Here is a 17,578-nt window from a genome sequence, read left to right on the forward strand (position 1 = left end):
GGTGATTAACTGGAATGGAGGGTTCACATGGGACATGGGATGAAACACATGTGCTTATCTTTACCTTACGGGATTTCTGAAATCCAGAGAGTGCAACAATATCAAAGACAGAGAGAAGAGGAAAAGAGGGAGAAAAGAAGTCATCAGTGGGTTGTAAAAGCTTTAGCGTGCAAGGGCGGCTGACGTCATCCATCCACAATTCAAAGTTTTCAGCAAGCTTTAGCGAACAGTGTGTGTACGGCGCGGTCCCTACAGAGCACTGAGCGCCTATTAAAGCATCGGGCCAGAGACAACTGCTTAACTCTCACAAACAGCGCTGACTGCTTCCTCCTAATTGTATGGCCCCATGCCAAGCGCTACTTGCTATTCTGTTTGGCAATTTTAAGTCAATTACATTAGTCTTTTTATACATTCTGAAGTATTTACTGGAAATGTCCTGCCTTCCCATAGATCACTGTCACTTCAATGAGATGAGAAGCTGACAGGATGCGCTCAGGAGAAATGGCTCCTTGTCAGCGTATATCAATGTGAATAGATTTGTGAGGGCAATAGAATGGAGTAGATCAGTGCTTCATAGACTATCCCAATAGAATGAAGCTAGGAAGATGTGTCGTGCTGTTCTCTAAGGCTGTGTTCACACTTACACCATTAGGGTTGCAGTTCTTTTTGACAGCAAGACGGACCCAGTTTACTGTAAAAAAAATATCCCCCCCCCCCAACCTACCAACAGAAACCCAGAAACCTGACAGACCCCAAAATAACTTGCCAGGATCCACTAGAATTTAAAACACAGATCCACCATAGCTGTCATAAGAGAAAGCTGCTAACAGTGTGAACAGTGCTTTACATAATAATGTGTTCATCACTGAATCATGTCATTACAAAACAGGGTTACATTCTAGCTTTGCAGTTGATGCATGTATACGAAACCATGTGTGGTGGCCAGTGACTACAATTGTTGTCCACCACACGTGGGCATGGTTATATCGCATGTGGCAAGGGTTATATTAGAATGTACCATTCAAGAGGTTTTCCGGACCCTTTTTTTTTTAATTGATGGCTTATCCTCAGGATAGGCCATCAATATCTGATCCATGGGGGTCTGACACCTGACACATTCAATGACCAGCTGTTTCCCAGAGCTGCAGCACTCACATATAAGCGACTGTGCTGGATTATTGCAGCTCAACTCAGAGAGGTGAATGAGAACTGAAATGCAGTAACCCAGCATGGCCACTTCACAATGGGTTTTTCTTTTCTTTTTTTTTTTTATTGTTTTACTCATGCTGGAGTCCTAAACACTACGAGCTGCCAGTCTGCTTTGTTCACAAAGGAGAACACTCAGAGCTGCCAGCCTGCTTTGTTCACAGCCTGTTTGGCTGTGAACAAAGCAGGCTGGCAGCTCTGAGTGTTTAGGACTCCAGCATGAGTCAGAAATGCTTGCTGACAGGACTGATCGGGAAAAATACAATAGAAAGAAGCATATTTTTCATTAACATGCTATTGGAAAGTTATTCAACATTCATAAATCTAAAATATATCAAAAGTTTATTTGATGAGAGGTACCCTTTAACACGGCAACATGTGAAAATGAACTTTAGTAGTCTACAGAAATCTTACATCCCATCTAAGGTTACAGATTGCCCTCATTTACCATGTACATTATTGCTCAATATACCCTTTCAACATCAATGGGACCCAGTCTATGGAAGATTACTTTACAAACAAAATAAACAGACTTGTGTCCAATAACATGCACAGAAGGCTATTGGATGGCAAAATAAAGGAACATTATTTGTAGATATACCGATCAGCCATAACATTAGAACTAACGACAGGTGAAGTGAATAACATGGAATATCCCGAGACAATGATACCTGTCAAAAAGGAGGCATACATTATTATACATTATATAAGTGGAAGCAGGAAAACTGGCAAAATATAGGGACCTGAGCAACCGAAACAAGGGCCAAATTATGATGTCTAGAAAGCTGGGTCAGAGCATGTACACAATGGGTGTTCCCCATACACAGTGGTCTGTACCTACCAAAAGGGAACAACTGGTAAACCAGTGACTGGGTCATAGGCACCTAAGGATTACTGATATGGAGTGCAGGCTAGACTGTGTGGTCTGATCCCACAGAATAACTACTGGTACAACAGTTATTTCTGGCTATTATAAAAAAGTGTTTGAACATACAGGGCATCACTGCTATCTGTATATGGGGCAGTATAGCTGCAGACTGGTCAGACTACTCATGCTGACCCTTGTCCCCTACCAAAAGCACCCACAATGGGCACATGAGCTTATGAACTGGACCATAGACTAGTTAAATAAGAGGACCTGGTCCGATTAATCATGTTTTCTTTGTATCATGTGGATGGGCAGGTGTGTGTGTGCTCTTACCTGGGAAAGATATGGCACCAGGATGCACTATGGGAACAAGACAAGTCGGAAGAGGCAATGTATTGCTCTGGGCAATGTTCTGCTGGGGAACCTTGGGTCTTGGCATCATGTGGATGTTACTATGCCATGTGCTACCTACCTAACACTGTACAGACCAGGAAACCCCCTTCATGACAGCGGTATACCCTAATGGCAGTAGCCTCTTTTAGAAGGATAATGAACCTACCACGCTGCAAAAACTGTTCAGGAATGAGAAACATAATAAAGAGTTCAGAATGTTGACTTTCCCCCCAAACTCCCTACATCTTAATCTGTTTAAACATCTGTGGAATGTACTGGGAAAACAATGTAGGCCAGCACCTTACAATTTACTGGACCTAAAGGGGTATTCCAGGACTTTTCAGGCTGTAAAGTTAGTGTAGTTAATAATATAGTGTCTGTACCTGTGTTTGATGCATGGTCTCGCAATTCTTATTTAATCTTTGCCCCAATGTTTATTTTTATTAACATACAAAATGAGTGTTGTCTCAGGTATTCCCAGGTTGCAGGTTGCGGCCTGAGACATATCAATAGTCAGGTGTTGAAAGGGAGCCTGTTTGCTTCAATGGGTGGAGCGACCATTGGGTGGGGGGGAGATCATTCTCCACAGGGCTGCAGGGAATTCTAGCTCAGGTGTGTTTCAATGGGTGGGGTGGCTGATGTGGGGAAGGGAAAAAAGTGACTTCACACTTACAAACAAGGAATCCTGGGACTTGTAGTTGGAGGGAGGAGACTCCAAAAGGAAATAGCCATTTCACAAAAAGAAGGCTGCAGTGTCTGTCAGGTAAGTACTAAAGTCACCCTATGGTGGACAACCCCTTTAAAGGATCTGCTGTTATCATCTCGATGTCCTTTACTACGGAACACCTTCAGAACTCTTCTGTGGTCCATGCCTTGATGGGCCAGAGAAATTCTGGCATCATGAGAGGGAGCTACACGAAATTAGGCTTTAATGGTTTTAATGTTATGGCTGATCATTGAGAATATCTATCTATCTATCTATCTATCTACCTATCTATCTACAAAATTCTATATTAAATGTACCATGTAAAAAGCCTTATTACACATAATAAACAAATAAAACCCATTGTTCCCTGAAGCCCTACAATACATATTACACACATTCCATAGTACATAACTGAGACTTCTCGTTCTGTAAATGTCTGTAATAGATAATCAGTCAATGAGAGCAGACATATATAAAGCAGATACTGGTAATATTCATGACATAATTCAATACAATCCCAATAGCACCTGTTCACATATTTGCAGCATCTCTCACATTTCCCCCCCTAGATCCCTATGACATATCCAGGCTGCATGTTAATATGCATTGACAAGGGAATGGGGAAGGGAATGATGCGGCAAGATTAGTGCAGGTATTTGAGCGTTTGCAGAATCCACCATAAAGGGCTATTCCGGTGGAAAACCTTTTTTTTTTTTTCATATCAACTGGCTCCAGAAAGTTAAACAGATTTGTAAATGACTTCTAATAAAAAATCCTAATCCTATCAGCTGCTGAAGTTGAGTTATTCTTTTCTGTCTCACTACAGTGCTCTCTGCTGACACCTCTGTCTGTCTCAGGAACTGTCTAGAGTAGGAGAGGTTTTCTAGGGGGATTTCCTCCTACTCTGGACAGCTCTGGAGAGCACTGTGGTCAGACAGAAAAGAACAACTCAACTTCAGCAGGTGATAAGTACTGGAAGGATTAAGATTTTTATTGGAATAAATTTACAAATCTGTTTACATTTCTGGAGCCAGTTGATATGAAAAAAAAAAAATAGTTTTTCACCGGAGTATCCCTTTAAAGGAGAACTAACAAATGATTTGCTTTATAGACCTAAGTGTTGATGCCTTGGCATATCTGTGGCAGGAATTAAAGTATTAACATAGCCCAAGGCAGTGTATTCCAACTAGATTGCTTGTAGCTGTTGTAAAACTACAACTCCCAGCATGCCCAGACAGCCTTCGGCTGTCTGGGCATGCTGGGTGTTGTAGTTTTGCAACAGCTGGAGGTACCCTGGTTTGGAAATCCTGTCTGTAGGCTTCTCTGCTCTGGTTTCAGGTGTGCTGGTGGCTCTCATATTTTTCGCTTATATATTGCTCAGTCCCTTAACCGGATGAACTATAAGTCTCATCTCTTACCGGTGACTCCCCTGTGACCTGCTCCTTGTTATTGATACGCATCAAGCCCTTCCTGCCGCTGCGCTCCAGGGTAACGCTAATCCAGGTGTTGAGGGGAACTTTTTCTTTGCTCCTAAAATATGAAAGGGAAACATGGATATTAGACTTCAATATGTACAGTCTCTGTATAGTTAGGAAATGGTGTGTAGTCGCCAACCGCAGATTTGTTGTAATGTGTGTTGCATGTTCGAGCTTTTTCATTTGGCAAAAAAATTAGGAATTACTCCGATTTTTATTTATTTATAAATTCATTTATTTTTTACCCCTTAACAACCGACTGGAGAAGAAGGAGTTTAGGGGTGTTAGTTTTTTAGGCCCTCTGGGATAGGTGTAATGGCCATCTGGGAAGGGGGTTCATTTTTTAAGGCCCTCTGGGATAGGTGTAATGGCCGTCTGGGAAGGGGGTTCATTTTTTAGGCCCTCCGGGATAGGTGTAATGGCCATCTGGGAAGGGGGTTTCTTTTTTATGTCCTCTGGGATAGGTGTAATGGCCGTCTGGGAAGGGGGTTCATTTTTTAGGCCCTCTGGGATAGGTGTAATGGCCGTCTGGGAAGGGGGTTCATTTTTTAGGCCCTCCGGGATAGGTATAATGGCCATCTGGGAAGGGGGTTTCTATTTTAGGCCCTCTGGGATAGGTGTAATGGCCGTCTGGGAAGGGGGTTCATTTTTTAGTCCCTCTGGAATAGGTGTAATGGGCTCAAGGGTGTAATTATAGGAGGTGCCGAGGTAGAAGTTACACATGGGCCCTGTGACTGAGGGGGCCCTTATAAGAAGACAACAGTGGTATGAATGGCACATAGTAGACATGGGCCCTGTTTTACTTTGGGGCCTAGAAACTACAAGTTACGCCTCTAAATGTGCTCAGTGGCTTAGGGAGAATTAGAGGTGGAGTGTATGGAGCAAGGGGCAGGACTGACCCCTATTACCGTTATAAGACAACATCTTCCCTCTCCCGTTCCTGAACTCTGTGGAACTTACCAGCACTGCAAGGAAGCTTCCGTCCCTCCCATTCTGTGTTATATATTCATTTGTATGTCTACAGTATTTTGTGGTTTTTCTTTCCCCTGGTAGTGGAGGCATGTACCCCTAAACAGTACCAAAAGAAAAACCCCAAAAAACAAGTCCTCCTGCTAAAAACTAGGCCTTGTGGCTACATCAGTGGGAAAAAAAAAAAAAAAAAAAAAAACAATGTTATGGCTGCTAAAATGCATAAAATGTCATAAGGGGTTAATTTGGTAGTCAGAATGCACTGTCCATATAACGTTGTATGGATGTACATTACACTATAGCCATGGGCCCTTCCTTGTCAACTGTATTATATAGTCCAATGGCCTCCAACCTGTGGCTCTCCAGCAGCTGCGGAACTATAAGGCCCTGTTCACATGTCCGAATTTCCGTGCCGAAGTGCGGAGTCCGGCACGGAGATAACGCTACAGCAGAGTCCTGTTAAATTCAATGGGATTCTGCTGCACTGTGCACACCGCAAAATTTTCATGCCAAATGTTTCCGGCATGGAAATTCCATTTTCCGTGTCTGCACAAAGAATGAACGCTATGAGACGGCCCATTCCTGTGCGGTCCCAGTGCCGGAATATGCCGGTTTATGGCGGCGACAGAAGCCTTGCTTCCTATAGCTGTCGGGGCATGCTGGGAGTTTTTGTTTCACAACAGCTGTAAAGCTATAGGTTGCAGACCACTGATGTAGTTTAACCAGTTGGTTCCTATTGTACAGAGGAGGGCATACAAGAAAAGTGCTACCTGGGGCCAATAAAATGTTCCATTCACTAAGTAAAAATCTAACCTTGAATCATTTAAATAGCGAGTTCATGTACAATATAGTCAGTGTTTTACTGCACAGTCCTTATTTATGCCTCAGCTTCTGCAGTGGATACCATAATTACAGTATATGAGAAAAACACCATTTTTATCAGGGAAACTGAATATACAGGTAAATATACTGTGGCCTGAAATATGGCATTCATCCACTTTCAAGAACTTATTACAGATCTCATATAAAATGTCTAAACTTATCGCCTTTGTTCTTTAGTTTTCAGATTGTTCATAAAATCCTTCCCCCCTGGGGTGACCCTGTCAGAAGGAGAATACATACATGGGGTCGGCATATAAAATCATATTTCTGACCGTGTTGCTTTAGAAAATGTGGAGAAAATAAATATAAAAGCTGTCAGTCTATCCCTCCCATGTCATTCTGACTTCTCAGGGTGACTGAATTGTTCCATTCAAGAACTATTTACATACTGAATATAATGCAAGATTATTGCGTGCAGGAAACTTTTTAGACATAACGCTGCAATTACTATTACATGTATTCTTCTGGTTTTGTGCTAATGAGTAGTTGATTATAGTCATTTTAGTGATTCCATGTAGCAATTGTTTTGACTGTTCCTTTCTTTGCTCCCCTAACTTTCGGAGGCAATTTCTAGCCAGGAGGGTTACTGCTTATACCTTTGTGACTTCACCTTGCAGAACCCCCCACCCCCATTTAGTAATAGATTAAAAACTATAAAAAGAAGCTTGAAAAGTTTGATAGTTGATAGGACTGCACCATAGAGATACACATGACAGGTGTGAAACATCTTTTATAGCATACTTAATGACAGCCGCTCCTTTTCCAAGATCATATCGGTATTCCAGATGTCCATCATGTAAGGCCAGAGATACAAAGTCGCCTTTGCCATCTGTTTTCTGCCCATTGTAAAAGAGGAGTCCATTGGGGTTGCTGGCAAGGAAGACGACTTCCATGGCAATTTTGTCACTGAAGAAAGAAACATAGAATGGGTTATACAGCACAGAAAGAATGAACATGTTATCAATAGTGATAAGCGGCATTGCCCATATTCGAATTGGCAATATTTTGCAAATACATAGACGAATATTCATCCTATATTTGCGAATTTCGCGTATTCTTTATTTATTTGCGTATTCAAGGAAGAAAACAGTGGGGGGGGGGGGGGTGGGCAACTTTACTATTGGTTGCTATGGATGTTGTTGATAACCTCTGACAAGTGTATTTGCATCATTCTAATTGGCCCACAAGTGAAAAGAAGGAATATGCACATATGCCGAAAAAAGTGAATATTCGTTATTTCAACTATATAGCGAATATATTCTCAATAATGCGTATTTGCTATATTCGCTATAACAATTCTAAATGCGAATATTCGCACCCAACACTAGTTATCAAAAGGACTTTTAGTATTCTAGAATACTGTGGGCTTGATAAAACTACAAACTGTTCCCAAATTCACAGTCCTTATGTTTAACTTAGAGAAGAGGATGGAAATTTAATAATTTTTAGAGGTCAGGTGCCAGTCAGGGCCAATTCTGGCTATTTTGCTGCCTAAGGCGAAAACCGAAATGGTGTCTCCAATAAAACTCATACGTAAGGATAGTTTGTGTACATAAAATCTGAAGCATCTGAATACTTACAACTCATTGTCTTTAATATTTAATTAAATAAAAACTGTCACCCCTCAGGGACTCTCACCGCCCGAGGTAAGAGACTTCTCTCACCTCATTTCAGATACAGTCCTAGTGGCAGTATTTCTAGATAGTAAACTCTAAATATATTTACTCAATATTTAACATATTGCTTGTTTTTAGCCTTACACCACATTTCCATATTTGCATTGTAACAGAAACATATTATAGGGATTTCTGCTTTGAACTATTTCTTTTTTGCCAGGAGGGTTCCATGATGATAATCTGCTGTGACCATTAATGATCAGGATATGATCGGGAATCGGGTGGAAAGTGTTCAGTTTTCCTGCAATGCCACCACAGGAGAAATTAAAGGGGTATTCCAGGCCAAAACTTTTTTTTTATATATCAACTGGCTCCGGAAAGTTAAACAGATTTGTAAATTACTTCTATAAAAAAAATCTTAATCCTTCCAATAGTTATTAGCTTCTGAAGTTGAGTTGTTGTTTTCTGTCTAACTGCTCTCTGATGACTCACGTCCCGGGAGCTGTGCAGTTCCTATGGGGATATTCTCCCATCATGCACAGCTCCCAGGACGTGACATCATCATTGAGCAGTTAGACAGAACTTCAGAAGCTAATAACTATTGGAAGGATTAAGATTTTTTTAATAGAAGTAATTTACAAATCTGTTTAACTTTCCGGAGCCAGTTGATATATATAAGAAAAGGTTTTGCCTGGAATACCCCTTTAAGAATTACATGTTATGGAAGTAAGTTCTGGAGACTAGTGTTTCAATGGCTGGACTTAAACCAAACTACACTGGAGTTAGATGCAAATACAACAGGCCTCTGAATAGATTTGGTGCATCCTTGGCTGTCCAGCTATTAGCTGGCGTAGACATCTGTAATCATTTACACCGATTTTTTAAAATTATAAGAAATCTGTTGACCACTGGAGGCTAAATCAAGATGATTGTTTTGCTATCCTTGATATGTTGCAATGCCTGATAGCTAGCACTTGCCAAATCTTCATATAAAATCATCTTTATAGTTTAACATGTTACAATCATGTCCACACAAAACACACATCAAACCCAGAGCACTTACGTTATATCAGTGGCAAACGTCTGGAGTCCCTTCAATTCCAAATAGGAGAAGCCATTAAAATGAGGTAGGAAAGGCAAATTTAGATCCTGGTCGCTGACTGTGAAAACAAAAGGATAGGCATAAAATAAGCACAGCTGCCTTTCGCAAATGGCCCAATACCTTCTGGTGTTACCTGCTGCTTTACCATATGATGAGACATCAAGTGGTATATGCAGGATTGAGTATCTGCGGATGCAAAGGTTGGCTGCCATCCAAGCACTGCATGGTGCTTACGTACAATAATGTCTTATACGTTCAGTGTTCGTTCCATCAAAGGTGCACAATTGAAATTGACAGTCTCACTACAGCTATTTAACCATGCAAAGCCAAGCAAGATAACATGACCCCCCAGTCCATTAACATGAGCGTCAAGTTAAGCTCCATATCAATATTACTAATGTTTCTCCAGCCCAGAAATAGATCTGCAAACGATTTATGTCTGAAACCTGCTTACATCGAAAACTTGTGATTCTGAGCTCCGAACTTACCCTTTTCACAGAATTCTCCCTCTCTGCCCATTGGACATTCACACTTGGCGCCACCTTCTGGCAGCACCAGACAAATTGCTGACACATGACAGGGGTTTGGGTCACATGGGTTTCGTTCATCTGCACATGTGGGTCCTGAAAGCACAGAAAATCATGAAACTTATAGCAAGGAAAAACAAATCTCAGTAGTATAAACCTCATGTCAACTTACTGATTTGGTATAAAGGTAAGTATATTCATTATGTTTGCTGTAATCGAACATTCGTTTACACCCTATGTGTAAGTGTTTTTTGTAAGAGAACCACAGCTTTATGACTCTCCAAATACCGGTCATCCCATGTTATCCCCATAATATTTAAAATAATGCATGATAGGAACCACAGCTGTAAAACACCCCAAATAGCTGTCATCCCAGGTTATCTTCTAATGTTTCCAATAAAGTATCATTAGTATCACATCCTATTTGGCCATGTTATTGAATGAAATTAAGACATATTTCTTATTGCTTAACTACAACCAGTCCACTGAATGGGAAGATTTATTTCTATACACATATATACAACTAAATTTTCATGCAATCAGGTTGTCTTATTGTGAATTACTGGGTTGTGTATGGCCAGTCCTAACATCTACTTCTAGTAATCTACTGTCTATTGTAAGGCCGGTAGCTTGTCTTGGTCGGTAGACACAGCCACCAGGTTACTACTCACCAGCACACTCATGGCCAGTCAACTTTTTGCTTCTGTCCTTATGAAGACTTGTTTCCCAGCCCTGCCTGTAGAGTATGTGTACCAGTTGTCTTGGTCTCTTAAACTGCATGAACCAAAAGCTAATCCCTATTCTATCCTGTTCTCCACCATCCCCCTTCTTTCCTGATCAATGGTTCCCAGCCTGTCTAGTGTTCTGTGTAAGATGTTAAAACATCCTGTATCCTCTGTACAATATCTGCCTCCTGACTCCACCTCAGCCTGAGCTTCTGCATGCCTCTAGTGACCCAAAGTCAAACCAGTTGGGTGGCACAGAGTCCAAACCCATTGATTGTTACATCTATGGGACACTTTAGTCTCCTTTCAGTGCTGTTGTTAGTGTTATTGCAGTAGATTACCTGTATAGCCATGTAGGCACTGACAATGGAACATCCCTGCTTCTTTTACTTGGCACACAGCCCCATTGTGACAAGGGTTGGGTTGACATGGGTTGTTTCCACATTCACCCACACCACTTCCATACAAGACATCTGCTCCATCTTCCTGTAAGGTGTACACTTGATTATTCACATCTAAAATTCGGATGCAACCTTTGAGACCAGTCGAAACAGAAGTCCGTTCCGTCACCCTACATGAAGAAGCAGGGTTATATCAATCACATGTCAGCATCCCTGCTCTTTCATGACTGAGCATAGGGTTCCTTGGCAGCGAAGGGGTTTTGACATAAATTTCAACAATTCCAGGAAAAAATAGCAGAACAATATTGGAAATTCAAATATGCTTCCCAAATAGCCATGCAGCGGGGTGCATCATCTCATTCCTAGTGTGCCAAGTTTACTGCGGGCTGAAATACTTTATTATTCATATATCTGGAACAGTAATAACCTCATAGCCTCCAGTCATTTTTCTTGCAGGCATCAGATAGGTAGTATGGTATAGCGCTAGCTGAAGATTTCATGAGCAGTCACGTTTTTTCTATATTCTATACATAGATGAGCATGATTACTGCTGTCATGGAGATGACATCATGAAACATGACACCTAAAGCATCATTTACTGTTAATTAATTTGCCCTAAGGAAATGTTGTAGCTCCAGGTCTTTGAATTTAGGTATACTGACCTTTACGACTGTCACATTCAGGAACAGATCTAGCGTTGGTGACACTGGATCTGACAATTCATCATTTCTTGCACATTCTATACTGTAAATTCTAAAAACTTAAACCTATCATTGAGTTGACATAAGTAGAGATGCTACTATGGTGACACAGAGCCCACACTGATTAGGATGGTTACATACCTCCAATGCAGTGTTCCCAACCTGTGGCTCTCCAACTGTCACAAAATTACAATACCCATTATGCTGAAAATTGTAGTTTTACCATAGCTGGGGAGCCACAGGCTGGACATCAAGTCATAGACTGTTGATTTGGCCAATGGTTAGCCTTCTTCAGCTGCCAGGACATGACGGCAATTGTAGTCTTGCAACAGGTTGAGGAACACCGTTCGTACAGAAATGGACAAAATAGACTTCTACAACATACTGGCCCTGATGTACTAAGTGTGGAGTGGAGTTTTCTTTTGGGTTTTACTTCCCAACAGGTATTTCTCCACAGTATTTACTAATGTTTCCTTACGTTTTGCACTTTTTCCTGAATTTAGCCTTTTTTTTACACATGCTCTCAGCTGTTGGGTTATCCAGTGCTCAAATCCACCACATTTTCTGTGGAAACATTAGTAAATATGTTGGGATTTTTTGAAAATGTAGGGAACACGCCTCCTTTTTGGTGGCCACACCCCCTTCCTGAGTTAAAATGGACAGATGGTTGGGATTTTTTTTAATTCTGGCGCAAATTCTGGCGCAGACACAATTTGTGGCACAATGCAACACATTTTGGCGCACAACCGACAAAACAGGTTGGATTAACAAAAGTAAATCAGGGCCATTATCTCAGTCCCCAGCCAATACATACACATTTATCTGGTCTTCGGGAGCTCCTCCTATGAACAGGTCTGTGTCTAGGTTCAGGCCATCTGTACCCGATGGACTCTCTCCATTCACATGTGCTTCTCCATCCACTGACAGCATACCACTACGGCGGTTACGATTTACCACAAGCTGGTGCCATTTTCCAGGTTCCACCGGCACTTTACTGGTGATAATTCCGGTTCCAGAACCAGTATTAAACCTGACAAAAAGACAAAGCTTAGATATGGGATTCACATCAATGATACATTGGGTTGACAATTATAGAAATCCAGACACTATGGAATGATCTTTTAGCAGTAAAGGGTAACATAGCATGACTTACTGATAATTCTGCAGAAAGCATAGTAAGATATCTGACGTAAAGTAATTATAAGAAGAAAATAAAGGGAAAATAGAATCACCTGAGCTCCACAAATCCATTCACGACAGCCAAAGAGATGAAATCCTTTCCTCGGATTTGACCATTGTACAGGAGAAGACCGTTCTGCTCAGAGGAGCGGAACTCCATGGCTATGCGTACAGTGTGGTAGGCCTTCATCATCTTAAAGGCCAGGTAAGACTTGCCTCCAAATCCAGGGATGAAATAATGAATATCTGCCGGACAAATGTTGTGTGTTATTCTGTATGCATCAAAAACAGGTTAAGTAACATTAAGAAAAATTGGGTTGGTTGACTATTTGGCCTTCATTTAGCTTATATATACTAAAGATACTAAAGATCCTGTAATATACATTTAATGGATGTAGGCTGTGGTGGATCCCTTAAAGGGGTACTCCGCTGCTCAGCGTTTGGAACAAACTGTTCTGAACACTGGAGCCGACGCTGGGAGCTCGTGACGCCATAGCCCCGCTCCCTCATTATGTCATGACCCGCCCCCTCAATGCAAGTCTATGGGAGGGGGCGTGACAGCCATCACGCCCCCTCCCATAGACTTGCATTGAAGAGGTGGGACATGACATCATGAGGGGGCGGGGCTATAATGCCATGAGCTCCCAGCGTCGGCTCCAATGTTCGGAACAGTTTGTTCCAAACGCTGAGCAGCGGAGTACCCCTTTAAAGTGGTAACCATCACCTATAGACTAATATGAGATCAGTTTGATGGATACATTTTAAACTTTAGCATGGCATATCCATTAAACAAATTTCATTCTAGCCTATGGGTGACGACTGTGAATATAACGCATCCATTAAACCCACCCGTCACCCATAGGCTATAATGGCATTTGTTTAACAGATATGTAAATGAAAAGCTGTTGAAAACCTTATGACGCACCTGTCAAAGAGGAAACCTGTTATGGATGCCATATAGTGCTATTTATTACCCATAGGTTAATTTGAGATCTATATAACAAATACGTTTTTTTTTGCAGGATCCTGTCAATGAAAATAGTCTATTAGGCTATCCCATACTTTATTTTTTGCAGTGCTCTGATGTTTACCAGCCAGATTAAATGACATATACAGATTATCCACATATATCATGAAAATGTATAATCTATGAGACGTGTGGGTTATAATATTGTTGGAGTCAAGTAAATGTGGGGCCGAGGCTAGGACGACAATCTCTCAATGTAAATTACTAAGCAGAGGATTGTGAAAAAATATGAAAACATTTGCCTCTTTTGCATTTTAATAAAGCTGCCCATAACACATCTCTCATATCCTTTTATGCAGGGGAGAAAAAAGGCTGTAATCTTACTATGGAAATCTTATAATATTAACATATTGTTTGTGAAAGGCTCCAAAAAAACTGAGAATATTACAAAACTTGTAGGTGATTTAACCAAAGTAGTTTTTTTTGCTTAATATTATTAGGTTTCTTCATGGATCTAATGTAACAAATTTGCATATTACTTGTCTGTTTTCTAGGATGAAAACAAATAATAAGCCTTATACTATTATTAGTTCCCGGCATTTACGGTAAGTCTATTTATTCTGGATAACTTTTCTTAAAAATGGTAACAATAGATTTTAAGGCACATATTTACTAGTTTCTGTTAAGATGAATATATTTCTTACTTTTAATTAATATTTCTATATTTTTATGACATATCATTTTTATCATTAGGAGTCTGACGTCTGGGACTCCCAGCGATCATAAGGACGATGAGAGTCCCTTAGGCCTACTTGCAGCACAGTGATGTTCTTGCACATCTGCTTTGCTTACCCTCACCAAGACATTTGTTCTTACTTTTTTCACAGACAGCTCCACCCTTTCCTGCTGGGCAGCTACATGTAAACTCTTTTCCATCATCTTCGCAGGTACCACCATGCATGCATGGATGTGAATCGCATGGACGTGCTGTTTTTTTGGCAGGGGCAGGGCCACGGGATGGTTTTCGTCTTGGTTGAGCAGGGGCAGTGGTCATTGGCCTCTTGGTGGTAGTAGCTGGTCTTCTTGTAGTCATTCTCACTGTAGTGGCTGGGTGTTGGAGAAGCGGCACTGGAGTGGTCTTCACAGTTGTAGTTCTTCTAGGTGTGGAAGTGGCCGTGTTTGTGGTAGCTAGAACTGGCATATTGGTTGTTACAATGCTGGTAGTGGCCATAGTGCTGGTAGTTGCTGCTGTTGTTGTAGTAGTTGTAACCATAGCGGGAACCCAGTCTATTGAGAAATTTTGAATTAAACATACTGTAGTGATAACGTAGCACAACAAAAATGACATTTTCTTTTGTTACTAATAATGTCTGAATGAATTTAGGTTGTTTTACTGGGGCAAAATCTCAAAATGACATTTGTGTTGCAGAATTGGTTCTAGTTTTATAGATACTGGCTAACTATTAAAAAAGGATTTACCTAAATATGACTGGTAGCCGCATCTACAGCGGTGTTACCTTAAATGAGGAATGAAAAACTAAAAGCAGGGATCAGATTTGGTGTGTCTGAGACCATGTCCATATGATCCGTGAATAGGTTAGGCTTGACCTATACATGTTTCTTGTTTGCTTTGTTTTTAATAGGGCACATTCTCTAAAAAACTATAGCAAATCTAGCAACATCAATGTCATATTCTTAATTGCCACCTTAAAGTTACCCTAAAAATGTGCTAATATACCGTAAGTGCCACTAAAAGCAATGTTGACCAGGGTAATAATGCATACTATAGATTCAGCTAGACGTGGATCATCAAGATGTTTGCCAGATGTCCTACCAGATCTTAGTAGCAATTTTACCCTTAGGGATCTCTGTTGGTTGTTTTCACAAAAGTTGACATAATAAAAGGTTGAATAAGGGTTAAAAAGTACACATATATTATTTATAGATAGCCATGTATAGAAATGGCATAAAGTGTGCTGCTTTTCTTAATAAGCCCAGGTACTATTAGTGGTAGTGTTCAGGACATATGTGTCCTAGATAATTCTGTAATAAACATTTTACCTATATATTGCCATTAGGTAGTTCATGTTTATGACCTGTGTTACCCTACCCCACCACCGTCTGTGACCTTTACCAAGCTAATGGTTTGGTTGTAGTGCGCGGTTTAGGTCAAACTAAACCAAAATATAAATAATGAAAATATAGAAACAAAATCAAGCACCCACTTTTCAACATATAATATAGAAGAGGTTAATACCGTGGTAAATATCTTAGTTTTATCTACTGAGAGTCCATTTAAGAAGTAATATTGTGTCCTGAAACAGTAGAAGTTCCTGTAGCACGTCTGGCCATATCATAGGCTACAATACTAACAGGACATTTGCCAGCTATTATAAGGATGTTATCATTGTGTCTGCATTGTCATGTCCTTTACAAAAGGGGTTAATGAGAACACAAGGGGATTGTTGTTGTCATTGTGAATCCAATAGTAGCGTGGCCAAACTCCTGTCTCAGTCTGCCTTTATTTCTCTGGACACCAAAGCTTGACCTTTCCATAGGAAAGTATTTCAGCCAGCACCAGCCGGCATCTCATCAGTGAGATTAATGTCTCTATATGCATTCATTTGTTAGAGCCATGGGCCAAAATATCATGTCTACAATGAGAAACAGAAAGTGCAAACATTGACATTTCAACATTATGAGGGTTCTAGGGTTAAGAATAAAGCAGAACGATGTACCAGGGATCTCACCAAAGTCCAAGAACTTCACGTTGTCCTGAACTGGCTTCTTTACAGTGATTGCCTTCTTCTTAGTGCTCTTGAGTCTTGCCAATAATGCTTTCTGCACATCAAAGGCAGTTAGGCTTGATGCTAAATCAGAGAAGAGGAATCAATGAAACCCAACTGTATTATACCGACATGAAACATCAGAGCGCTCTCCCAATTACCTCATATACATGCACCAGCTGCCCAATGCAATGCGAGAACATACTGTAATGCTGCACTTGTGGCGGAACTGCTCCCGGAGGACTATCAGTGCCATGCAGGAGACATTAGAGGAAGGCAACATTATGAATCTGCTCTACTATGCGTGTTTATTTATTTATTCATTTATTTTAGGTTTAGGAAAAGAACATATTCGAAAGATTTAGCCAAGCTATGAAATACCAGATAATACTACTTCTGGCCTTGTCATCAACAGTTGGTGTCAGTGCACGTACTATTTCAGCCATAATACGAAATACAGACTGAGTGATGTCTTTTAGACTCAATAGATGGCTGTGTAGGGCACCATTAGAAAAATCAATGCTCTACCTACTACAGATATGGTAAGCGGGACAGCTAGCTTTATAAACTGTATGAAGGGGGGGATTGTATTGTAAAACACTAGGGAAAAATGGACAACAAGTCAGTTCAATTCATCATTTACCATCTGACAGGTACTATGTTGAACTTTTAAGGGTTGATGGTAGTGAGGAGCATTACAAAACTCTTGCCAGTGGCCCCAAGGGAACTTAGCTTGCTCTCCAGTTCAAAAATTCTCAGCAAACTATATTGAGCCATCTTATTAAATGTTCGTGCACTGAAAGGGAAAACTTTACTTAGCCGCATTATATATTATCTGCACCCATTTATATGTATAGGACATTTATAAATTAAAAGCAAAATCAAATATTAAAGGACATCGGCAGTGATATAACACTTATCCCCTATCCACAGGATAGGGGATAAGTGTTTGATCGTGGGGGTCTGACCACTGGGACCCCCGCGATCTCCCGAACAGGGCCCCAGCATTGCAGCGATGTGCGCTGGCAAATGCGTGCAGCGTCGACCTCACTGAGCTCGACGATACGCCCCCTCC

The 17,578-nt window shown here is 40.8% G+C and overlaps 1 protein-coding gene and 1 long non-coding RNA gene across 14 annotated transcripts in view; one reads left to right on the top strand and one right to left on the bottom strand.

Moving 5' to 3' along the window:
• LOC130293433 (uncharacterized) overlaps nucleotides 1-17,578 on the top strand; it is a 182,000-nt gene that overhangs the window by 138,589 nt on the left and 25,833 nt on the right. The window contains exon 3 of the long non-coding RNA XR_008848207.1: nucleotides 14,272-14,322. This is a non-coding gene — a long non-coding RNA (uncharacterized LOC130293433). The remainder of the gene's footprint in view (nucleotides 1-14,271; nucleotides 14,323-17,578) is intronic.
• The window catches only part of AGRN (agrin), a 537,034-nt gene that overhangs the window by 33,927 nt on the left and 485,529 nt on the right, over nucleotides 1-17,578 (bottom strand). For 9 of the 13 annotated variants that reach the window (XM_056542092.1, XM_056542091.1, XM_056542088.1 and 6 more), the window contains 10 exons: nucleotides 16,456-16,587; nucleotides 14,594-15,004; nucleotides 12,804-12,996; nucleotides 12,386-12,601; nucleotides 10,811-11,040; nucleotides 9,706-9,840; nucleotides 9,179-9,275; nucleotides 7,241-7,405; nucleotides 4,592-4,703; nucleotides 65-76 (listed from right to left, as the gene is read on the bottom strand). In XM_056542092.1, coding sequence (XP_056398067.1) covers nucleotides 65-76; nucleotides 4,592-4,703; nucleotides 7,241-7,405; nucleotides 9,179-9,275; nucleotides 9,706-9,840; nucleotides 10,811-11,040; nucleotides 12,386-12,601; nucleotides 12,804-12,996; nucleotides 14,594-15,004; nucleotides 16,456-16,587 — 1,703 coding nt within the window. The remainder of the gene's footprint in view (nucleotides 1-64; nucleotides 77-4,591; nucleotides 4,704-7,240; nucleotides 7,406-9,178; nucleotides 9,276-9,705; nucleotides 9,841-10,810; nucleotides 11,041-12,385; nucleotides 12,602-12,803; nucleotides 12,997-14,593; nucleotides 15,005-16,455; nucleotides 16,588-17,578) is intronic. The other 4 variants (XM_056542100.1, XM_056542089.1, XM_056542090.1 and 1 more) reach the window with 2 other exon arrangements.

Source organism: Hyla sarda, chromosome 10, assembly GCF_029499605.1.
Source record: "Hyla sarda isolate aHylSar1 chromosome 10, aHylSar1.hap1, whole genome shotgun sequence".
NCBI lineage: Eukaryota > Metazoa > Chordata > Amphibia > Anura > Hylidae > Hyla > Hyla sarda.